At 34.4% G+C, this 25,546-nt stretch overlaps 1 protein-coding gene across 8 annotated transcripts in view; it reads right to left on the bottom strand.

Annotated features, from left to right (window-relative positions):
- The window catches only part of EYA3 (EYA transcriptional coactivator and phosphatase 3), a 135,615-nt gene that overhangs the window by 45,902 nt on the left and 64,167 nt on the right, over positions 1 to 25,546 (bottom strand). For 7 of the 8 annotated variants that reach the window (XR_013171140.1, XR_013171139.1, XM_077150632.1 and 4 more), the window contains 6 exons: positions 24,878 to 24,944; positions 23,031 to 23,167; positions 14,974 to 15,111; positions 7,464 to 7,549; positions 2,459 to 2,639; positions 400 to 539 (listed from right to left, as the gene is read on the bottom strand). Coding sequence is in view for 6 of the 8 variants with exons in the window: in XM_077150632.1 (XP_077006747.1) it covers positions 400 to 539; positions 2,459 to 2,639; positions 7,464 to 7,549; positions 14,974 to 15,111; positions 23,031 to 23,167; positions 24,878 to 24,944 (749 nt within the window). In the remaining 2 variants the exon portion in view is untranslated. The remainder of the gene's footprint in view (positions 1 to 399; positions 540 to 2,458; positions 2,640 to 7,463; positions 7,550 to 14,973; positions 15,112 to 23,030; positions 23,168 to 24,877; positions 24,945 to 25,546) is intronic. The other variant, XM_077150633.1, reaches the window with a different exon arrangement.

Below are 25,546 nucleotides of genomic sequence, written 5' to 3'. Positions count from 1 at the left end.
ATGGAATACAGCAGGTGAGTGTATGTGTTGGGAACGTTTGTGCTTCTTGTAATTTTTTTTAATTAATAAAAAATAAAAAAATAAAGGAATACAGCAGGGAATCACTTGTAATAGCCTCGGCTTTTTGATAGAACACACTGTTCTTTCTGTTCTCCTCTGAAACATAGAGAATAGTTTGTTCTTTCCCTTAAAAAGTTACCTGGCTACCAAAATTCAGTGAAGCTTTTTCGATGTGTTTGCCGAAAAGGATCTAGAACTGATACTGTAATTTATGGCCAAGGAATCAAAGGTCACACAAAACAGAACGACATTAACTCTGTGAATTTCAGACATGTTTCATAAATGTAAGAAATGAAAAAAAAAACAAAGTAAGTAACTTAAATTAATTTTTTCCCCTACTTCCAATTCACTGTCCTGGGAAGAGGCGGTATCAGCTTTCCTCTTGCCCCGGTTCTTGCCAGTCATATTTTTCCTAGACTGGTCATCAGCATCTTTACTTGGAGTAGTTTGGGACAAAGACGGGCTTGTAGAAGGGTCTCCTGGAAAGAAAAAATGAGACACATATTGCCAGTACTCAAAGACTCCAAGAATTAGAGCAGGAAGAGGATTAGCAGGTTCTCTGCCCAGAAAAGGCACATCACTGGGATAAAGTTTGGAAAACTCAATTTCACGCAAGCAATTTAGGAATATGGACCTTTCCATTTTGAGCTAATGTGATAATCAGACATTACATGCCTGCCTCCTGATGGAAGAACACAACATCCATGAAGTAGCACCTGTACTCCCCGCCCCCACTCCACTGAACCTGATCAAGCCTCAGATAAGGGTTCCTCAACTTGGACTACTGACGTTTTGAGCCAGTTAATTTTGTTGTTGTTAGGGGGATGTCCTGTGCATTGTAGTATATTTAGGAGCATCCTGGGCCTCTACTCACTAGATTCCAGTAGTACCCCAGTGTGATAGCCGAAGTGTCTTATGACACTGACAAAATTGTTCCTAGTTGAGAACTATTGCTCTGAGATCCATTTACCAATTTACAATAAAATACAGAAGGTGACAGGGTATGTTAAACTACCCTTTAAGTATGCAATTTGGAAAATTCAGACTGAGAAATGGTACCAGATACACACAATCCAATTTTCTTCAATAATTAAATTATAAGGAAAAAAAAGAAATGGGTTAAAAGACACAAAAGATACATATCTACCCATCACAATAAATGTGTCTTATTTGGATCTCAATTTAAATAAACTGTAAAAAGAAAAACAAACTCATTTATAAAATTTATGAGAAAATTAGAAATATGAATACCCATTGATATTTGAAGACATTAAGGAATTATTGTAAACATTTTTTAGATGTGATAATGTCATTGTGGTTATGTTAACAAATATTTATTATCTTTTAGAGACATGATACCTGGAATTTGTTTCAAAATAATATGGGGGGGGGAGATTGGATGAAGTATAATTAAGACTGCCAATGAGTTAATCGTTGAAACTGGATAATGGATACACAGGGATTCATTATATTATTCCACTAACTTTTATATATGTTTGAAATTCTCCATTATTAAAAAGTTAAAATTATTATGAAGAACAAAGCTTTTAGAGAAATGAATCCAAAGCTAAAACGTCAAAATATAATCATTTCAAAGTTATATAACTTTGAGGCAATGACCATCTCTATGTCCACTTATCTAGAATGATGGTTAAGGACAAGATGCACAAAAAACTATTGTAAGCTAATGTAGAACACTTTTAAAAAATGCATCAATGCTAATAATAAACACTGTTCAAGTTTCCAGGTGTGACAGCCTACTAATAAATGTTCATTATAGCTCAATATAGAGATAAAGAAATAGTTTGTATATATATTTATTGAATGTGAGTACAAAGCCTTTATATTTGTGGTTTTTAACCTGGATATCAAATTCATTGACACAGCTCAGAGTTGTTAAAATCCTGAATTGTAAGTTAAATTTAATGTATTTCTTTGTGAGAGAAGGACCACAGCTTTCTTCAGGATCCTAAAGGAATGCATGACTCAGAAAAAGTTAAAAATTACTGCTCTAAGGTCTTAGCAGAAGGCTAAAATATGCATAGACTAAAACTGGAGTCCTCCAACTTTTATAAAATGTGCCAAGATTCAGAAATTCTCTGTGACAAACATATTAAAACCATAGGCGATGAAGCAGTGAAGATGAGGCAGGAGTCCTGGTACTCTCATTCTGGGTACATCAGTTTACTGCACCAGTTATTACATTCAGCCTATAATTTCATGCCAGTGACTATCATATTTTGGTGCCAATGTTTAAATAATCCTCATGTGAGAGAGAAAGCAAACATATGGCTTTAACGATGACTTAAATAAAAATAAAATAATCTTTGCTATCACTTAAAACCACCTGTTGGATGAAGTATCCTTAAGCCAAAGTTTTCAGAGTTACAGTGCTTACCAGAAAGTCTCTGTGCTGTTGGCGCAGGTACCATGACAGTAGGCTTCTCTGTCTGATATGTGGTGGCTGCTAATGTGGTACTCTCAGTATCACTGTTAGTCTGGCCTGTGACTCCAAAGCTGGAGGTGGGGTAGCACGGCTGATACTGACTCTGACCAAGGATGGTATAGGTGGGATAGTCCTACAGACCAAAGGGAATAATGGTGATGAATGATGGATGATTTAATTTTGGTAATAGATGGTGGTCATGGATGTACAATATTATGAACATAATTAATGTCACTACATGGACACCTTAAAATGGTTAAAATGGCAAATTTTATGTTATATTTATATAACCACAATAAAAATTTTAAAACCAAAAAACTAAATGGATACCCTCAGTGTTAGAAAAGAAGATAAAATAAGAGCTATAAAAGTGAGATCTATATAGATAGTTCCCAGAAGAGAGTCAGATATATAGTAGGTACTCAATAAGTATTAGTGAACTAAAAGACAAAATAAATACAAGAAGACTCAAATATAAGAAATGAACTAAAATAGTTTTTTTGAAAAGATTAATAAAATTGACAAACCTTCAGCTAGACTAACAAAGAAAAAAACAGAAAGGATGCAAATAATATAAAAAATGAGAGGGGGGAAATTACTACTGATCCCACAGGAAAAAAAGAATCATAAGAGGATACTGTGAACAACTGTATTAGACAACCTAGATGAAACAGATAAGCTCCTGGAAACACACAAACCATCTATACTGACTCTAGAAGAAACAGAAGATCTCAACTGACCAATTATAAATATGAAGATTAAATCAGTAATCAAAAACCTCCCCACAAAGAAAATCCCAGGATCAGGTGGCTTCACAGGTGAATTCTACCAAACTTTACAATAATTAATACCAATCGTACTCAAAACTCATCCACAAAACTGAGGGAACACTACTTAACTTATCGTAGGAGGCCAATGTCACCCTAATACAAAAGCTGAGAAAGATACCACAAGAAAACTACAGCTCAAAACCCCTTATGAATACAGATGTAAAACTCCTCAACAAAATACTAGCAAACCAAATCCAATAGCACATTAAAAGAATTATATACCACGATTAAGTGGGATTTATCCCAAGTATACAAGTGCAGTTCATTGTAAGAAAATCAATTATTGTAATACACCACATTAACAAGATGAAGGAAATAAACACACAATCATCTCAATTGATCTAGAAAAGGCATTTGACAAATTCCAGGATCTTTTATTTATAAAAACACTTAGAAAAACAGAAACAGAAGGAAACTTTCACAACATGATAAAGGGCATATATGAAAATGCACAGCTAACATCATCCTCAATGGGGAAAGACTGAAAAAGCTTTCCCTCTTGTATCAGGGATAAGACAAGGATGCCCACTGCCACTGCTGTTATCAACATTGTACTAGAAGTTCTAGCTAGAGCAATAAGGTAAGAAAAAGAAATAAAATGTTATCTAAACTGGAAAGGAAGAAGTAAAACTTTCACTATTGGAGATGACATGATCCTATATAAAGTAAGTCCTGAAAAATCTACAACAAAGCTATCAGAGCTAATAAATGAATTCAGCAAAGCAGTGAGATACAAGATCAGCATGCAAACATCAGTATTGTTTCTATACTAGTAGTGCGTAATCTGAGGAGGAAATTAAAAAATTCCATTTCCAATAGCAATTAAAAGAATCAAATATCTAGGAATAAATTCAATCAAGTATGCAAAGGACTTAATCACAGAAAACTACAAAATTTTCCTAAAAGAAATCAAAGAACACCTTAAGAAATGGAAGGACATTCTATGCTCATGGACTGGAAGACTAAATATTGTTGAGATTCTACCCAAAGCAATGTAGAGATTCAATGTAATAACAATCAAAATTCCAACAGTCTTCTTTGCAGAAGCAGAAAAGTCAATCATCAAATTTATTTGGAAAGGCAAGGGGCCCCAAACAGCCAAAACCATCCTGAAAAAGAATGAAGTTGAAGGACTCACAGTTCCTGACTTTGAAACTTATTACAAAGCTATAGTGGTCAAAACAATGTGGTACTGACACTAGGATAGATATATAGACTAATGGAATCAACGGAGAGTTCAGAAATAGACCCTCACATCCATGGCCAATTTCAAAAAAAATTTATTTATTAATTAAAAAATTAAGAATCAAACAAAAAAAATCAACATATATAATCAGTAATTCACAATATCATCACTTAGTTGATACTTAGTTGCATATTTATCATTTCTTAGAACATTTGCATTAATTCAGAAAAAGAAATAAAAAGATAATAGAAAAAGAAATAAAATGAACACAGGAAAGGAAAAAAAAAAAAGATTATACCTACCATACCCCTTACCCCTCGCTTTCATTGATCACTAGCATTTCAAACTAAATTTATTTTAACATTTGTTCCCCCTATTATTTATTTTTATTCCATATGTTCTACTCATCTGTTGACAAGGTAGATAAAAGGAGCATCAGACACAAGGTTTTCACAATCACACAGTCACATTGTGACAGCTGTATCATTATTCAATCATCCTCAAGAAACATGGCTACTGGAACACAGCTCTACATTTTCAGGCAGTTCCCTCCAGCCTCTCCATTACATCTTGAATAACAAGGTGATATCTACTTAATGCATAAGAATAACCTCCAGGATAACCTCTGGACTCTGTTTGGAATCTCTCAGCCATTGACATTTTGTCTCATTTCACTCTTCCCCCTTTTGGTCCACATGGCCAATTGATTTTGACAAGGCTGCCAAGTCCATTCAAGGGGGAATTTATAGTCTTTTCAATAAATGGTGCTTGAAGAATTAGATATTGACGAAAAGAATGAAGTAGGACCCCTAACTCACACCATATACAAAAATTAACTCAAAATGGATCAAAGACCTAAATATAAGAATCAGGACTATAAAACCCCAAGAAGGAAAACAGGGAAGCATCTTCAAGATCTTGTGTTAGGCACCAGAAGTACCCAAAGGACAAGAAACAAAAGAAAAAATAGAAAATGGGATCTCATCAAAGTTAAAAACTTTTGTACATCAAAGGACTTTATTATGAAAGTGAAAAGACAACTTATTCAATAGGAGAAAATATTTGGAAACCACATATTCAGTAACGGTTTAATACTCAGAGTACATAAGGAAATCCTACAATTCAACAATAAAAAGAAAAACAACCCAATTAAAAAATGGGCAAAAGACTTGACTAGACGTTTCTCCAAAGAGGATACTCAATGGCCAAAAAGCATATGAAAAGATTCTCAGCATCATTGTCCATTAGGGAAATGCCATCAAACCACAATGAGATACCATTTTACATCCACTGAAATGAGTACTATTAAATAAATAGAAAATCACAAGTGTTGGAGAGGATGTGGAGAAATAGGGACACCATATCATTCACTGCTGATGGGAATGCAGCCTCTGTGGAAGACAGTTTGGTAGTTCCTTAGTAAGTTAAGTATAGAATTACCATTAAGTATAACAGTCTCACTCTGAGCTATATACTCAAAAAGAACTGAAAGCAGAGACTCAAACATATATCTGCACACCAATGTTCACAGCAGCATTATTCACAATTGCCAAAAGATGGAAGCAAGTCAAGTATTTATCAATTGATGAATGGATAAATAAAATGTGGTATTATACATATAATGGAATATTATTCAGCTGTACAAAGGAATGAAATGGTGATGAAAACACAACTGTGATGATACTGTGGGCCACTGATTGTACACCATGTATGGAATGCATGTGTGTGAAGATTTTTCCAAAAAGGAATGAAGTTCTGGTACCTACAGCAACATAGATGAACCTTTAAGAAATTATGTTGAGGGCAGGCCACGGTGGCTCAGCAGGTAAGAGTGCTTGCCTGCCATGCCCGAGGACCCGGGTTCGTTTCCCGGTGCCTGCCCATGTTTAAAAAAAAAAAAGAAAAAAAAAGAAATTATGTTGAGTGAAATAAGCCAGTCACAAAAAGATGAATATTGTATGATCTCATTGATATGAAATAACTGGAATAAGCAAACTTATGGAGACAATCTGTATAGGTTACCAGGGGCTGGGATAGGTATAAGGAATGGTAAGTTAATGCTTGAGTTGTACAGTTTCTATGTGGGGTGATTGAAAAGCTGTGGTAATGGATGATGGTGATGGTAGCACAACATTGGGAATGTAATTAACCGCACTAAATTATATATATGAATGTGGCTAAAAGGGGAAATGTTAAGTCGTGTATATATATATTTTATTAGAACAAAAATACTAAAAAACAACAAAGCAACATAGGACTGTACAACATAGTGAACCCTACTGTAAATGACAAACTATAGATAATAGTACAATTATAGTTAATTCTACAATTATAAAATGTTCTAATGTTCTTTCATGAATTGTAACAAATATAGACACTAATGCAAGGTGTTGATAAAAGGGGGGTATGGGAACTCTGTATTTTATGCATGACTTTTCTGCAAACCTACAACTTCTGTAATTAAAACAAAAACATAAAACACAAAACTAGAACCAAAATAGTAATGTTTACGGCGGACAGGAAAAAAAAAATCATTGGAGAGAATGGTTGACAATATTAACTGCTGCAGAGATAACAAGGAACAAAAACAAAAGAACAATAACAAAAAACCCCTTTCTTTGTTACCAGTGATCTTCTAAGCATAATAAGTTGAACCGATGATCAAGACCAGACCACCAAGAATTCAAAGGAATGGGTGGTTCTTTCTTTTTTAAATAAAAAGAGGAGGTAATATTTATTCATTCCATAAACATTAAGGTTTTTTTTATGTGAATGCCAGAGAATTCATTAATGGCTTAAGAATTCATTGAGGAAAAGGTCTCCACAGACCATTTGATTCCTTGTGGCTTCTTATATGAGCAAATTGACCAAGGGAAGGAGAAGGGAAGAGCCAGCCAGCCAAAGGAACCATGTCAAACAGGGTAACAAAATAAGCACCTACCTGGTTTGAGATGTTAGCAACTGCTGCTGCTGGAATATTGGCAATTGTAGATGAAGTAGATATCAGGCTGGCATTTGTGCTTGAAGCTATAGAATTGAAAGTATTAAAACATATTAGTTACCTTGTAACTTAAAATGGATAAAATAAATTGAAAATATATTGTGCCTTAGGTGAACAGATCTACAAGGAAATAAAGAACATTAGCAAAAAGAAAATAAATACTGGTTTTGCTTTTTCTGTATGTCATTCCTCAATTCACACTTGATTAGAAACAAAAAAACTTTAATCATTTCTCTTTTTCAACTTGAGTCTTCAACTCTTCCTATTAAAGTCCTAGAAGAATACCACTGAAATCAGAAACCAAACTAAACCATACCAATCCAACTTCTCCAGTAACTGAAAAACTCCTCACCTTGTAATGTAACCTCTACCAGTAGAAACAAGAGCTCTGGAAAATCCACTTGTAAGTCTTATACTATGGTACTGATTATTGTCACTAGCCCCGAATCATAATTCATAATTACTCTTAGGAAAAGAGATGGTCCTCCAGATTCTTAAGTGCTTGGTTTTACTTCTTGTGCTCTACTCAAATTAATGGAATATTAATGTGGGCCACTCCACCATGATCGGCATTTAGAGATTTATCATTGGGCTTGGAAAAATCCAAAAAATATTAATTATTATTCTTGCCATGTAAAAATGTACTTTATAAAACACTTGGGCTGCTTAAGACAAGAAATTTGGGATAAAGTCTTCACACCCTTCCATTGCAGATTCCACTAGGGTTTTTAGGAAACAACGAAGGAGAAAAATGATAAGGCCTCAGGCACTGGTATTTGCCACAGTGACTTTTTTCAGGTGCAGAGTAAAAACAAGATGGTGAGATATGGTCTTGAAGTTTCCTCCCTCACTTATCATAAGCACACTTGTTTCTAATCAAGCGTGAATTGAGGACTCCTACTGCAGTCACACACATTGTAAGAGTTCACCAGCATGATCCAACTTGGAGTATTAATTGGTCAAGCATGACTATCTGACTACCATCTCATTAGTAACAAAATCCTCCAGAGAAACTTACACGAAAACTTCCATTAAGAACAGTGAATGTGAACAATGTAGCAGAAACTCAAGAGCCCTGGTCAAAATCACAAAATACTCATCCCTTTCCCCAAGGTTCTTTGCTTAGAAGAGAGTCTAGGAGACATTCAGGTCAGTTAGGTATAAGGAACAGCTATTGCTGCAAAACCACCTTTCAGATGAAGAAACTGCGGCACAGAAAGTTAAAATAACTTGTCATAGTAGATAGTCAAAATGACAAGTCAGATCTTCCGATTCTTCATCTAACGCTCTTTCCTTAGAGTCAGTGGCTGAGCTAGAGATCAGATTTCCTATTAGTCCATGATAGCTTTCTTTTCTACAATATTACTTCCCCAGGGGAGCCAAAAAACCCGCAACTCTTAAGGACTTACTTTCTTAAACACAATAACTAAATGACATGGATTTTATAAGTTTACAGAAGAAAGGGTATTATTGTCTTTCCAGTTCTTCTCTGCTCTGGTTCAACATATTCTTTTTCCTAAGAACAAGTGCCAGTAGGCTGGATGATTCTATAAATGATTTATTCATTCTAGTGGGAAAATAATTTTGAGTCGATTCCTGATTCTCTTGCCAGTTCGTTATACTAGGCAGCCTGACAATAAAGCAGACTGAACACAGATGATTTAAGGTGGGAAAGAAGATGAAGAACCCATTTTATCTGTTAAATTTCTCTCTCATAGCAAAGTCCATTCTAGTCCAATTTTTCTTTGGTCTTGGTTCTGCCATATATTCCTATTCCTCCTATTGACTTTTAATTTTGTTCTACCTTCTTAACAACGTATTATTAATAGTTGAGGTAAAACTCACTCATATCTAATGTCTATATACATGGTAAAAAGTGTACCCTAGGGTGGGCCACGGTGGCTCAGTGGCAGCGTTCTTGCCCATGCCAGAGATCAGGGTTCAATTCCTGGTGCCTGCCCACGCCAAAAAAAAGGTACCCTAATTAGTAGCTTGGTTTTATAAATGCAATAGTTTTCAGATCATTTACTGAATTAGGTTTGAGGTAAAAATCTTACAATCGGCTATGCACCATTATCCATACTATGAAGTTTAATGACTTGATTAGCTAGTTAATACTGAGTTTTTGAAAAGTACCACATTAAAAATCACAAATTTCCCTCAGCAGTACTGACTTGTATCATAGGGGATCTTGATTTGCAAACCTAGAAGTTTATAGGACTCAGTAAAACTTTCTCCAACTAAATCATATCATTTCTAATGTGCCATTCATTCATTCATTTAATAAAATAAGTAAACCAGGGTCTACTATGTACCCAAAATCTTTTCTAGCCACTGAGGAATAGAGTAGCAAAGAAGACAAAATCCCTGCCCTTGTGGAGTTTAAATTCTAGTAAGGGAAAATGAACAATTATTCAGGTTCTTGTAACCATTACTGAACCCAAGATAAACTCACCTAAAAGTGTACACAACCACTACATGTCTTATTTCACATACAGCTGACTAAAAAGCCAGGTATCTCATAAAAATGTACTTTGCATATTAATAGGTGTGTCTCAACAAAAGCAATACTCAACTGCAGATCTGAAAAACAAACTAGTATGAAATACACAATGAAAAGTAGAATTTTACAGAACTACATAGAATCCAAATGGTACCTTCTATTGTAATATATCTAATGGCTGTTAGCTCTCCAAATTCCAAAAGCACAGCCATTTTGACAGGTCCTGCTTTCAGGACCTGTCAAAACACTGGAGAATGGAGTTTCTAAGAACCATGCCCCACAAGAGGTCCACTCAGACAGTACATAACTTTGCTTATAGAATGGTGAGAAGTACAGTTGAATAAGTGATGTTGCCCCAAATTGGAGGGTTAACCTCAGGATTAATGGCATATAAAGTTTTTACTCCAGGGCTAATGGCTGTTTGCATACGACTAAGTTTCCACTTACCTCTCTAATTTCCTATCTTGTCACTCCACCAACCTTGTTCACAATGGCTTTGAGTTTTTCAGAACAAGGCAAGCTGTTTCTCACTTGAGGACATCGGCAATGTTGCTCTCTCTGCTCTGCCCTTCTTACTCTCCCAACATGGATGGCTCTTTCTTAGCATGTCCCCAATATTAAAAACAAAGTCCTGGGTGGGCCACGGTGGCTCAGCAGGCAAGAATGCTTGCCTGCCATGCCAGAGGACCCGGGTTCGATTCCCAGTGCCTGCCTATGTTAAAAAAAAAAACAAAGTCCTTTCCTCATGGTTTCAATCATAGCAATATTTGTTTCTTTCAGAATATTTTTCAAAATTTGTTATTTACTCATTAGCTTGATTCTGGTCTCTCCCATTAGACTAAACTAGAAGGGCACAATCTTGCTATCTTGCTCATCATGTCCTGCATCTATAGACATATAGTAGGTGATGCTCAATAAATATTTGAGAGATTCATGTATATAAGTCTTGAATTCACTAGGTTAGAAAGACAAAATCATTATTTTCTGCCAGACTGGAGTTAACTAGAAGTTGGCAGCTGAGTGGGTTTCCAAAACCTATTCTCAGTACGTAGCGAAAGTAACTGAGAAGAATTCATCCAATTATAGATCATTTGACATTCAACATAAATTGTGCATGCTTTGGTTAAAACTGATTGCCTAATACTTCATTCATTCATCCAATCACTTATTTATCAAGTATTTATTTATTAGATAAGTTGCAGGTTTATAGAAAAATCATACAGAAAATAGTTCCCATCCCTTCACACCCATTATCAATATCTTGCATTAGTGTGGTACATTTATTACAACTGATGAAAAATATTACAACTGTACTAATAATGATAATACATGGTTTATGTTAGGGTTCCCTGTTTGTGTTATACAGTCCTATGATTTTTCCCCTTTCAATTTTTGTTCTAGTAACATATAAACAACCTAAAATTTCCCCTTTCACATTCAAACATATACATTCAAATCACATACAAATATATAATTCACTACCATTAATTATATTCACAGAGTTGTACTACTATTACCACCACTTTTCAGCCACTCATTTATCAAATATTTATTGTGTGCCTACTATGTGCCAAGTACTGCTCCATGTGGCTAGATTACAACAACGCACAAAACAAAGAAACATACCCTTGAGGAAAAACAATGTAGTAAATGTTCAACCATCCCATTTAAAAATCTGGTCAAAATTTCTCATTGCTGCAACAGAAATCTATGTGTCAGCAAGGATCAGAGGCTAGAATGATCCATGTGATTATGGATTAGAGCTGGAGACATCAGTAAGAACTGAGGTTAAATTTAACATAAAGACAGTTACATATAGAAATATTTATAGATTCATGTATCTATATATATGGGTTAGTCCACACACACACATATTTCTATGCTCTGTTAGCTAAGGGCCTAAAAGAAATGACAGTAGCAACAAGTACACCTAGGGCCCAGATCTTGGTTTCTAATATCACTGCCCAATAAAAGGAACCAGGGCACACCTTAGAGAAATGGCTGGTAAAAGGACGAGGGTAGGAAATACACAAGATGAGACTGGAGCACCTTGTAGTGCCAAGAAGTACAAAGGAAGTACTCAAAAACAAACAACCACTTATACTGATGGGGATATGTAAAAATGGATACAGAAGCCAAATGAAAGAGCTCCCAATAGCCAAAATTGATGCCCTTTTTTTTTCTATTCCAAGTTTCCATCCAGGATACCACAATTTAAGCAACAAAATTAAGTATAAAAAATCTATGGCTCCATATTGACACGAATAAATAATTGAATGAATTAATAAATGAGGGAGAAGAGACAAATCTCCCACGCAGAAGAATTTCAAATAAATTGTGTAGATGCTCCAGCCCTCGGGAAGAGGGAGCTTAACCCCTTAAGTGTGGTTTATGACAGTGACTTCCATTCAAAGAGTACAGTATGAAAAGGGGGGCTGGTAACTTCACAGTGGTGAAATCTAACAAACACCACCTCAGATGGGTAATCAACATAACATAAATTTATGTTAAATTTAACCTCAGTTCTTACTGATGTCTCCAGCTCTAATCCATAATCACATGGATCATTCTAGCCTCTGATCCTTGCTGACACATAGATTTCTGCTGCAGCAATGAGAAACTTTGACCAGATTTTTAAATAGGATGGTTGGACATTTACTACATTGTTTTTCCTCAACGGTATGTTTCTTTGTTTTGTGCATTGTTGTAATCTAGCCACATGGAGCAGTACTTGGCACATCAAGTTGATAATATGTGCCTTTGATATACTATGATGAAAAAGGTGCTTTATCTCTGGTATCTTCCTCCCCAAAAACCTATAACCCCAGTTTAGTCAAGAGAAAAGCATCAGACAAATATTAGAGGGGCATCCTACAGAATACCTAAACAAACCTTCAAGGGAAGGTTGTTGGCCCCAAACAAGTGAAGTATGAAACTGCATTTTTCTTCAGAATAAATGGCAAAAATTGATACCACGAGGGTTAACTTTTGCCTTTATTTCCATTCTGTGCCAAACTGGTAATGAACAATGAAACAGGTCAATAGGATAAACAGAAAAATGGAGCAAAAATGAATTTAGTATAAGTTCTCAAATATGGGAGAGTTTATACTGATACCATGACTTCAATGTTGAAAATCATAAACAAAGGAAAATCCAAAAAGCCTCACATTAAATATTTTAAAAGTAGGAAGAAGAAGCAAGGAAGCAAATAACGCTTAGAGGAAAAAAGAAAAGAAAACAAGCAGTAGGAATAATTTAATTGAAGATGGAAAAGTATTGTGCTCACACTCTAGAGTCACAGACTGTCCCAGTTTCCCTGACTTAATTACTTACTAACTTTGTGACTTTAACCTCTCTGTGCCTTAGTTCCCATCTGTGGAATGGGGTTAGTATTAGTACTTCTCTCATGGGGCCGCTGTGAAGATTACATGAGTAACATATAATGAGCACCTAATAAATACCAGCAATTATCATTATTAACAAAATGGGGGAAACCTGGGTAACTGATCAAAAGGAAAAACTGCACTAAGAGGTAAGTTAGGATAGTGATTAGTGAAATTTAAGGGATATTTTCATGATCCTTTAAAAGTAATGGGTTCTAAATAACTCCAAAAGGTAGTTCTCGCTTTACATGGAAGGAGGGGGAAAGCCACAGCCATCAGGTCTCTAAAACACAAGATATAATTACAGAGGAACAGTGTTTCTATAGCTCTGTAAATGGTTATTAATATCAAAGAGCAGAAGCTGTTGCTTTTCTCTTACCACCTAAGTGTGGTCATCGGGGATATTTTTCTTTAGGGGGACTTGACCACCAGATCTGCCTGTAGATGAACCCCAAACGCCTAGAGAATCAAAAGGGATGTGGCAAAAAAGACAGACAGACCTAAACAAAGTCAAGCTCTTGAGTTTTTCCACTTCCTGCTTTGTTACACTTTAGAAAAAAAGAAGGGAAAATAAATAAGAGAAGGGGAGATTTATTAAACAGCAGGAGGTAAAGGTAGATGAGAGCAAGGTCTTAGGAACATAGTGACAAGTTCTGCTCCACTGGACAAAGTGTTTCCCAATCATCTGAGAAGTGGTTCTCAATCATTTAACTGAAGCCCCAAATTTTGGTTTTCAGTTAACCTACACCAAAAGTTTTCTTTCATAACAAAGTTCATATCTTAAGAGTTCCTCAGACAGGTTTTTGCTGTAGTATTCTCATCCCTCTAGTACTCATTTTATAAAGAATAAAATTAAAAGGCTGGGAAAAATCAGGAGAAAGGAAGCAGATGAGAAGCTTCTGAAACAGCCAATTCAGAACTATGACAAATGGCCTAAACTGAATTTACAAAGGAGGACAGAATTAATTCCATAATGTCTCTCCAATTTCTCTTTTTTTCTCCTTATAGTCATGTCATAATTCTAATCTTTTAGAGGAAGAACTTGGAGAAGCTGAGATGTTTAGAATTCAAATTTTAATGTTATGCTTTTAATCACAAAGTAGAATCAGAACTGAACTTCTTGATGAAAAGAAATGCTAACTAAGAAGTAAAAAAATTTGGACTTCACAATTTGCTGACTCTGAAGTAAAGCAAAGTTGTAATTCATGACGTCTTCTCTTGATTTATATCTAGTGCCAGACTAGAGAACAGACTAGGGCAAAACCAGTTTTTTTTGGACACCAACATGCAAAAGGCAAGACTTCAATTCTACTAAGCAGCTCACATTCAAAGGGCTAAACTACTTAGGAACCACACTCTTTGACTGGCTTGCCAAACAGAAAAAGCATGCACAAATGCAAGTCTCACCCCCTTCTATTTTAGAAGAAACAACTCCTGTATTATCCAATTTGTTTGGAGATACAGGTAGATAAAAAAAAACAAAAAACATACCAAAACAACAAAAAAACAATAATAACAATGATAAAAAGGAAAAAACCAAAAAACACAACCATGCCTATTTACCTTGAATGGGATAAGAATAATGTGCTGGGCTTGGCTGGCTTGTGGTTAACCCTGTAGTGCAGGTAAGAACATTGTGTTGACTTGGAGATGGAGTCTGAATTAAACCACTTTCAGGTTTCATACCTGGCCACAATGCACCTGAATCAGATAAATTGGACCAATTACAAACAGTACACTAGGACTGAAGAGCATGGTTATGTTTGCAAATATCAGCCAGTAAGTTTAAAATCTAAATCTTAAAACAAAAATAAATTTGCTTGTAAGAGAAAATGATTGATTTTCCCACTTGTAATATACCACAAGCAAACACAATTCCAAAGAATTTAGAGACTGGGCAATAGAAACAAAAATCTTGCCAAAACCCCCAATAATTTAATTTTAATGGTTGGGGGGAGATGACCAGGGTTCAGAGAAGGAGCTACTGATACCCAACTGGATGGTTTGTCATAAAGAATGCCTGATACTCGTGTACAGTGATAATTTATCCAGCATAGTCAAGTTAGGAAGCATGCCACATAAATTTAAAATTCACTTACCCATTAAACAAGCATAAAATATGCCTAAAATATATTAAATATTTCTCTGCCTTCTTAAGTTGATTATTTTGTTATCTTTCTGACTGGGAAAGAAACACCTACTTATTTTTATAAATTAAAAACATTAAAGAAATATTGCAGTTTTGAAAAAATTAAGTCAAATACGATCCCATCATCCAGACTTAACCATTAACAGCTTGAAAAAGTGTCATCCATATTTCTTCTATGCATTAATCTTTTATTCTTTCAGAAATCAAAATGGGACATTATACATACTATTTCATAACTTGCTTTTCCCAAGTAATACCTCTGAGAGATATCTTCCCATGCCAGAACATACAAATCTCTCTCTCTCTTTAACAGTTGCATAGCATTCATTCATCGGTTAGATAAATTATCCTACATTCCATCTCTCACTAAGAGATACTCTGGCTCATTTTTATTTTATCTTATTTTTATCAAAATGCTCCTGAGTAGTAGCACTATTTCTTGTATCTGTGTGTATGTGTGTGTGTATGTATATTTCTGCCTCCTTAAGTAGGGAGCAAATAGCAAACATACCTTCAGATTTTCTCAGAATTGTTATATGATCAATATTGTGTTGTGCTATATATATTGAGATACCCCCAGAGGCTATTGTGATGTGTGCTTAACACTAAATTAGAGAACTCACTTACAGGTCTATGAATTTTAGGTTATGTTACTTTGTCTTTTTCCTGTGATATGTCACTTCTTTCACAATCTCCTGTCTCTAGAATATCTCCCTTTTCATTTGCAGTAAACGAGGAAACCATAAACAAAACTTGCTAGATCTGAAAGACAATTTAAGAGTAAGCTGCTTCTACATGAGAATCTAGGGATATCATGTATGAGTGAAATAAACATGAACTTTAGTCCACAGTTTTTGTGATCATTTTTGGCCGTGAAACTCTATTTAAAAAAACAACTTAATGCCTGGTTGTTAACTATATTTTGGACAGCTACAGTTGCAGGATATAGTTGCTAATTGCTGGATCAGTATAACTGAAGCTGACATTTGAGTCTAAGAAAGTGCATCAAACAAGCAAAATTCAGGTAAGAAATCAATACTAAGGTCAGCCATGACTTCAAATTTAACATTAACTCATTTCATTTATCTTTAATTTGGTAAGAAATTTATAGACAATGAATACAAGCAATAAGAAATATGTTTTGATGATGAGTACTCCAGTTTCACTGCAGCCCTGAGATACCTCAGTGTAGCTCAAATTTGTAAAATTTGTTGATAAATAAATTTAAGAATAGTAAAAGGAGATGTGAATATCTGAAAAGGTCAACAAGACATGCTGTCTTTCTCCAAACTATTAAGACATAAACAAAGAAAATGCCAAACTCTTTTCTCATCAATTAGCCACACGAAATAATTTATTTGAGGAGCATGAGGCATTGTCCCTTCCCTTCCCCACCCACGAGTTCATGATCATTTAAATATGTTATGTCCAGGTTTGTACAACTAAGCATCGTCTATTGATTTTCAACAATAAAAATCAAAATATTTGAGAATCTCATTTTTAAAAAAGTTTATGATATGAAATTTAGTGCCATGATTCTAGATGGTTATGTATCACTTTTCTTTTTTTTTTTTTTTGGTAAAAAAAGGCAATTTCAATGCCACGATAACTTTCAGATTTATTATAGTCATAGTGATTTCCTTTTTCAAAATAGGTTCTGAATCTGAGGTATTGGATTGTGAATCTGTTTATTATCACATTATAATAAATCATTATGTATCTTCCTCTAAAAACATCCTTCCCAGAATTATGGATAAGAGCTAGCATGTCCAAACAGTTCAGCTGTAGAGCACTCCTGCCCACAGCACACGAGGAAACCAAATCCTGGCTTCCTGATTCCTAGTCCACTGCTCTATGCCTCTAACTATGAAGCTTCTTAAGTACTATTAAGCACCAAGTGCCTGGTTTGGAGCAACAGCTGGTCTAACAATGGGAAGAGAAGTCTTACCCTGAGAGTTAAACTTCCTGCTGCCCCACACTGGCATCTTATAACAAACTCTCCCCAGGTTTCTCAGCACAAACACTTTACTATGCTATTATTCAAACTAATCTGAGCAGTTCAGCTTATAGCAATACATATCAGGTAGTGAATCTTCAGAGAAAATCAGTTTGGTTAGAATTTGAAGTACACATTAATGTTAAAAAAAAGCCCATGAAAACATATCTTGGTTTGTTGATTCAACAGATCACCAGGATGAGCTATTATAAATATTGAGTAACTTAATCTGATTACTTTTCCTGGTTATAAAAGAAATAGGATGTATATTAAAGAAAATCAGAAAAATACAGAAAATATAAAGAAAAAAGTCTCACCACAATAGAGAAAAAAACCAGGTAGTCCTCACTTGCATGGTACTGTATTAACTGAAACCTATGCATAAGAGAACTATGCATATATTTATAAAACTAAATTCGGATTAGACTTTTATTTTACATACTGTTTTTCTGTCAATTAATAATGCACTGAGTGTTCTCAACACCCTAAATCTCCTTTAAGAATATGATTTATAATGGCTACATAGTTTTCTATTCTATGGACACATTGCAATTTAACACAAAACTTTCTATTCAATGTTTAGGTTGCTTCAATATTTTGCTATTATAAATAATGCTGCAATGAATATCTTGGTTAGTAGATTTCTGTTGGTATTTCTAATTAGTTTCATAGGATAAATCCCAGAAATTAATTCACTGAGGGAAATATATGAACACCTTTAACGCTCTTATGGAATGTTCATAAATTTCCATTTCACGTTAAAAATCTTTCTTTTAAAAAGAAGTTAGAAAGTGGCTGCGAAGGGCATATTTTATGAATCCCTAAAATAAATGAGTACCTTTTTTACCTCAGATCACCAGAAGTTAAACTTCCAATCCTGTTCCTGCCATCCCATCCTATTTCTATATAGTTCTGAAAAGAACGTGGCTACCACTTCTCTACTTTTTTTGTTTTAACTTTTTTTTTTAACATAGAAGTTAAAAAATCTTTAATATATAATTATCAAGAGACTAATTTTTGACAAATGGAATTGACTTCAGATAGTTTTAAAAAAATTTTTGTTGTTGTATAGTATAACGTATATACAAAGCAAAGAAATAAAAAAGCAAAACATTGCAATACATTCTTCAACAAGTAGTTACAGGACAGATCCCAGAGTTTGTCACGGGCTACCATATGATCCTCTCATAATTTTCCTTCTAGCTGCTTCAGAATGTAGGAGGCTAGAGGGCTTAAAAATTTTTTATCTTCACAATCCACTTTTTTTCCTTCTTTTTTTGTGAAAAATAACATAACTACAAAAAAGCTATAAATTTCAAAGCACAGCATGACAGTTGGTTGTAGAACATATTCCAGAATTTGACATGGGTTACAATTTCACAGTTTTAGGTTTTTACTTTAGCTGCTCTAAAATACTGGAGAGTAAAAGAGATATCAATTAAATGATTCAGTATTCATATTACTTTGTGTTTTAACTTTTTTTAAATTGTGAAATATATAAACAAAAAAGCAATAAATTTTCAAGTCCACTTTAACAAGTAGTTATAGAACAGATTTTAAAGTCTGGTATGGGTTATAGTTTCATGATTTCTCATTTTTTCTTCTAGCTGCTCCAAGACACTGGAGACCAACAGAAATATCAATGTAATGATTCACCCCTAGAATAAGCTGAGACTCAGCATCAAGAGATTGAGCAAACCGTCTCAACCAAAAGGGGGAAGAGTGAAATGAGACAAAATAAAGTGTCAATGGCTGAGAGATTCCAAACAGATTCGAGAGGTTATCCTGGAGGTTATTCTTACACATTAAATAAATATCACCTTATTTAAGGTTAGTCAAGGTGTAATAGAGAGGCTGGAGGGAACTGCTTGAAAATGTAGAGCTGTGTTCCAGTAGCTATGTTTCTTGAAGATGACTGTATAATGATATAGCTGTCACAATGTGACTGTGTGATTGTGAAAACCTTGTGTCTGATGCTCCTTTTATCTACCTTATCACAGATGAGTAAAACATATGGAATAAAAATAAATAATAGGGGAACAAATGTTAAAATAAATTTAGATTGAAATGCTAGTGATCAATGAAAGGGAGAGGTAAGGGGTATGGTATGTATGAATTTTTTTCTGTTTTCTTTTTATTTCTTTTTCTGAATTGATGCAAATGTTCTAAGAAATGATCATGATGATGAATATGCAACTATGTGATGATATTGTGAATTACTGATTATGTAGAACGGAATGATCATAAGTTAAGAATACTTGCGTTTGTTATACTTTTAAAAAAAAATTTAAATTAAAAAAAATATATAATGATCCAGCAGCCATACTCACTTGTTAAATCTTATCTTCTCTGCTATACTCCCCCTTCTGTTTAAATAACATATATATACAAAAGCAATAAATTACAAAGTACATTGCAACAATTAGTTGTAGAATAGATATCAGAGTTTGGTATAGGTTATAATTCCACAATTTTAGGTTTTTATTTCTAACTGCTCTAAGGTACTGAAGGCTAAAAGAAATATCAGTAGAAGGATTTCAGCACTCACACTCATTTGTTAAACCTAACCTCTTTATAAATCCACCATCACCTTTAATCTTTTTCCCATTCTTTAGAAGCATTTGGGCTATGTCCTTTCTAACTTTTTCATGTTGGAAGGGGCTGTCGATAATATTGGATAGGGGGATGGAACTAGTTGATGTTCTAGAAGGGCTGGCCCCTCTGCATTTCAGAATTTTTCTGGTCCAGGGACCCATCTGGAGGTTATAGGTTTTGGAGAGTTACCCTAGTGCATAGAACCTTTGTAGAATCTGATATAATGCTCTAGGTATTCTTTAAGATTGGCAGGAATGATTTTGGTTGGGATTTGGCAAGTTATGTTAGGTAGCAATGTCTAACTAAAGCATGCCTAAGAATAACCTCCAGTGTAGCCTTTGGACTCTGTCTGAACTCTCTCAGCCACTGATACTTTATCTGTTACACTTCTTTCCCCCATTTTGCTCTGGACAGCATTGTTGATCCCACAGTGCAAGGGCCAGGCTCATCCTCAGGGGTATTCCTCTACTTTTAAAGATTATTTATAATATAGCTTCTAGTCTTTTCCCCCTTCTTCAAGAAGAAAAAGCTTTTAAAATTTCAGAAGAACTCTGAGACCATTTTTTTTTTGTTATAGATTTAAATTTATGAGCAACTCTGAAATCAAACAGACCTAGGTTCAATACTAATCTTAACTAATTTTACCAAGTATATGACCTTGGACAAGTCATTTAACCCTTCAAAGCCTCAGTTTCCCTATCTATAAAAAGGGATACTGGTACTATTTACCTCCTAGAACTGTTCTGAGGATTAAATGAGACAATAATGTAAAGTATGAAGTACTAATTCTTAGCAAGCTCCTTGGCACAGCAAACACTCAATAAATATTAGATAATATTATTACAGTGAGATTTTCTAAAGCCCTATTTGCAAGTGAAATAAAATAGCAGGCTAGTGAACCTGAAAATAAGCAGCATTAAGGTAAGATGTACCAAAATCTTAAAGAAAAAAGGAAATTAAATATTTCACTATATATATTTAAGTGAACACATTTAAAAACAAAAACCACATTTAAACACAAGAAAATATTAAAAATGCAGTCACTTTAAAAATGACTAGAAACATCTCTCTCTAATTTCCCTTGTAAATTCTGAGAATATTTCATATTCATCATTCACACCATAAGAAACTAAATCTCTCTCCAATAAGTCTTATGTATTATTTAAAGTCAAATTAAGTTAATGATTATCTCTCTGAATTCCTGAACGAGGAATTTATAAAACACAAGTTTTCTTTTCCCTAAATATTAAATGAAAACAAATTACTAAGGGAGTCTGTCACTAGCAATATTTCTTCAAAATACAAATACTGCTTTCTTCATATTTTTAACAGAGATCTACTTTTAAGAGCTTTCTTTCTTTCTTTTTTTTAGTACAGTGATCATAAAGATACAGTAACATCTACAACCTATATGTACATGATATCATAGGTATCCCATAAATTAAGTTCAAAGATAAAAGGAGTTTTATAACATTAAACAGCAGAAATCATCAACTATTCAACAATGTCATACGAGGCTTGAGGCTTGCTAATAATGAATTCAAATGAAAACAAAGGATAAAAAACAATGGGAAAATCGTTCTAATTTTGTAAGTGCTAGCCTATTTTTAGCTACCAATTAAAAAATTAGGCTTAATATACAAAAATAAAGAAATATAAACAAATTTACAAAGCGTTCCCCTTCCAGAAGAACTATTCAGCCTTGGGGGGTTAAATATATCATAAATAGAAGATTTTAGTATCTTGGCTGGTATTGATAGGCATGGAGGCAAAGATATGCAAATGGGAGAAATAAAAATTTCTGTCTCCCTTCTTGCATGAAGTTACTAACTACAACTATCATTACACATAGCCCCCCACTTTTGTTTCTAGCAGTCACCAGGAGCCGATGAAGGCTTATTAAAAGAAAGCTGTTACTATTATAAAAGACTATCCAAATGAGTCAGAAGAAGTAGGAATTCAGTAACCAAAAAGATACATCCAGTATCAGTGGTGTTATGTTTTGAAGATTTTTCTAATTCCCAGTTTGTTCAATAAAGTTTATAGAGATATGACTTTTTAACATATTGCATATTTTAAAATGATATATTCTCTCAATTCTATCAATTAAAAAAAAAGAAGTATTCTCTCAATTTTCTGGAACCAGTTCTAGGGAAGGGATATTATAGCATACTACATCTATCTGTCTACTTAAATACACAGAAAAACTAGCGCAGATATTAAGTGCCCAAAGAGCCTCAAAATTGATTTCTGGTAAATCTCTCTAAATTGCTGTTTATGTCCAAGATACCTAAAACCAATGAAGATAACTCCCTATGCACACAATAAGTTTATAAAAATTACACATTTCCCCCATTCTAAAATAATTTTTTGGTTCAGTAGAGCAAACACTTGACCAGAGTTTCAGGGTGGGAAGAAAAAACTGGCAAAAAAAAAAAAGGAAAATTATAAGGGATATTCTATTTGGAGAAAAGGTTTTAGCAAGAAATTGCCCACCTCAAAAATAAACTTATTATGTCTACCTAACCACAGTACCATGTTATAAATATAGTAAGTCAAATTAATAGCAATTCTTCAGAGTTTTCTAAACCCTTAAAGATTCCAAATTTCAGAGTCAAGATATAGTGCCTAGGAAACAGCTAAGTTTTGGTAGATAAACAAATGAGTACTGAAAAGCTATGATTTCGTATTACAATATCAAACAGACTACTGAAAGGTTATATACCCAACTTCTATCAGATTTATGACTGTTAGTCTATAAAAGAATAACCCATCTCTTGGCTTCCCGAGGTCAGCCATGATTGCTTTTTGGGGGGGGGAAAGAAATCTCTGGATGATAAAAATCAAATTCTTTGAAACTGCTAAAATAGGATGTCTTACCAAAAGGAGGTAGTCCGTATGCCTGGGTTGCCTGAGGGTAGACAGCATAAGGTTGAGACTGCTGTAGTGTCTGGTATTGAGTCTGCCCAGGGTAAGCAGTTTCCGAAACAGGAACTGAGAGGATATGTGCATAAGGTCTAGAAAAGTTCAAGCAAACAAAAACTTCCTGTGTGATTTACTTCAGTAATAAGAAATAGGGAAAATGGCTAACAGCAAAAGAAATGGCAACAGGGAGATTGACCTACAACATAAAATGGCTCTTGCTGTGGTCAAAGGTAGAACCCTTTTCTCTTTCTCACATTCTACTATCACCTACTTAAGGAACAATGTTATGGAAAATTTAATAATTTCAAACATCTTCCCAAGGCTTCAGCCTGCCAGGAACAGATAATATGAAGGGAAGTAGTGAGAGAAAGCTAGAAAGACATCAAAGACCTTGAATGACAGGCTAAAAGAGTTCAGACAATTCTGAAACAAGTGGAAGCCACTAAAATTTCTGAGCAAAGCCTGGCAAGATCAGAGCTGTTTCTTCAGGAAAATTAATTTGATATTGCATTGCAGAGTTGATTAGAAGGAGGACAAACTGGAAATAGAGGTCCAGTTAAAAAAACTTCATAGTGCAACGGTTCAGATAAGTGTTAATGAGGGCCTAGGTTAAGACATAAGGTACAGTTAATAAAGCGCCTTGAATGTAGTGGGTATGCAATACTTTTTGAATGAATGAATGAATGTGGAATATGTAAGAAATACTGCATTCACTTCTTAGTAAATTCTAAGAGAACCAATCTGAAAATCTCCATTCTTTTTACCCAGATTGGAAACCAGGAAATAGTTCAGTTTGCAGCTGTTACCTAAGTTAAATGGGAACAATTTAAAACCATAGTGACCTCAAATGGATTAAGCTCCAGATATGTCAAAAACCATAAAATCCTTTTTCATGTAGTATTTTTAAACTTTACAGCTCAAAGTATTTTCACATTTAGCATCTAACTCCTTCACAATGATCTCAGAGAATAGGTAGTCATTTCACAGAAGAAGAAAACCGTATGAAAGTGACTGACCCAGGACACCAACTAGTATTAATACCAGAGTAGAATTTGGAGCAATCATTGAGTTGACTGTTTAATAGTTTATTTTTTAACACAAAATTTAAGAGGTATAATAGGCACAATAGGAAACAAATTGCAATTTCCTTTTTGTTCCAGCCCCAGAGGCAACCCTCAACCCTGTTACCAACATCTTTATGTATCCTGCATAAAAGGACAGATATATTCTGTTTTAATGAACACACTTATATGTATGTATCTATGTATGAATAGGTACACTCTCTGTAAATGCACAACTGGTAGCTTTGTATATACACTTTTCAGTACAAAGCCATCTTGGAGATGAGTAATTTGCTTGATGTTAAAGGCTGATCTTACCCCATGACGATCTAAAATGTTGTCTCTTAATAACTTCAACCTGTCTTATGTTAAGTCCAGCCCTACTTTGAGGATATCCTTCAAATAAGAAACTAAATACAGATTAGGCTGAGAAGTCCCAATATGAGGCCAGCTTGAGCAGATTTTATTGATATGTTTGTCAATGTAGAGAAAGAGATAATGATCAGGGGTCAATCAGTGGTATTCTTTAATTACTAATCCTATTTTGCATTTTCAGCACCTCCTCAGAGTGAGCATCCACCTGCCTTTTTAAAAGATGTACAGATTTAATATTTAAAGGGGAACAAAAAGTTATAGTAGGGACAGAGAGATCAAACGGTGAAAATAAATATCAAATTAAATTTTGTAATGAACCGAAAAGAAAAAGCATATATATATATTGGAAATAATTACTCAACTTACTTTGCAGAATACATTTGTGAGGTATAATCATTGGATGAGCGAGGGATGTAATCGGTGCATGTCATAACTGAAAGAAAGATATCACCAAGTAAAAAGTTAGAACATTTCAAAAATGAAATGGAAAACTGTATACCTCACTGTATAGTTTTTCAAACTAAAATTAAAATAATACATCTTGAAGACCAGAAATTTAAAAGACTATGTATTAGAAAAATTCCTCACACTTCTAATAAACTGCTTATAAACTTTTATTTTTTTATATTATTATTATTTTTTACATGGGCAGGCACTGGAAATCAAACCTGGGTCCTCTGGCATGGCAGGTGAGCATTCGTGCCTGCTGAGCCACCGTGGCCCGCCCTTATAAACTTTTAGAGACAGTAAAAGAAAGGTAGAAAGTGTAGGACATGGAAAAGAACTGAAGGTCACACCAACTGATCTTTACCCATATCTGATCTGAAATTGTAGATGAAGTAACCTCTTAAACTATCAGCTGTTCTCAAAAGCAAACTTAAAAAGCAAGATCACATATCTAGGAAATGACATTATGCTTCTTCACCTTATTTATTCAGTTTGAATGCTTACTCTATTTTGAGTAAACGGCCAGATGAATAATCTGCAGGAAGACAGACTTGGCAGAAGTATCCCATCATTAGAAAGCTGCTGCTA

Source organism: Tamandua tetradactyla, chromosome 2, assembly GCF_023851605.1.
Source record: "Tamandua tetradactyla isolate mTamTet1 chromosome 2, mTamTet1.pri, whole genome shotgun sequence".
In the NCBI taxonomy this organism is placed as follows: domain Eukaryota; kingdom Metazoa; phylum Chordata; class Mammalia; order Pilosa; family Myrmecophagidae; genus Tamandua; species Tamandua tetradactyla.
The sequence above is the reverse complement of the archived record's forward strand: the minus strand, read 5'-3'. Positions and strand labels throughout refer to the sequence as shown.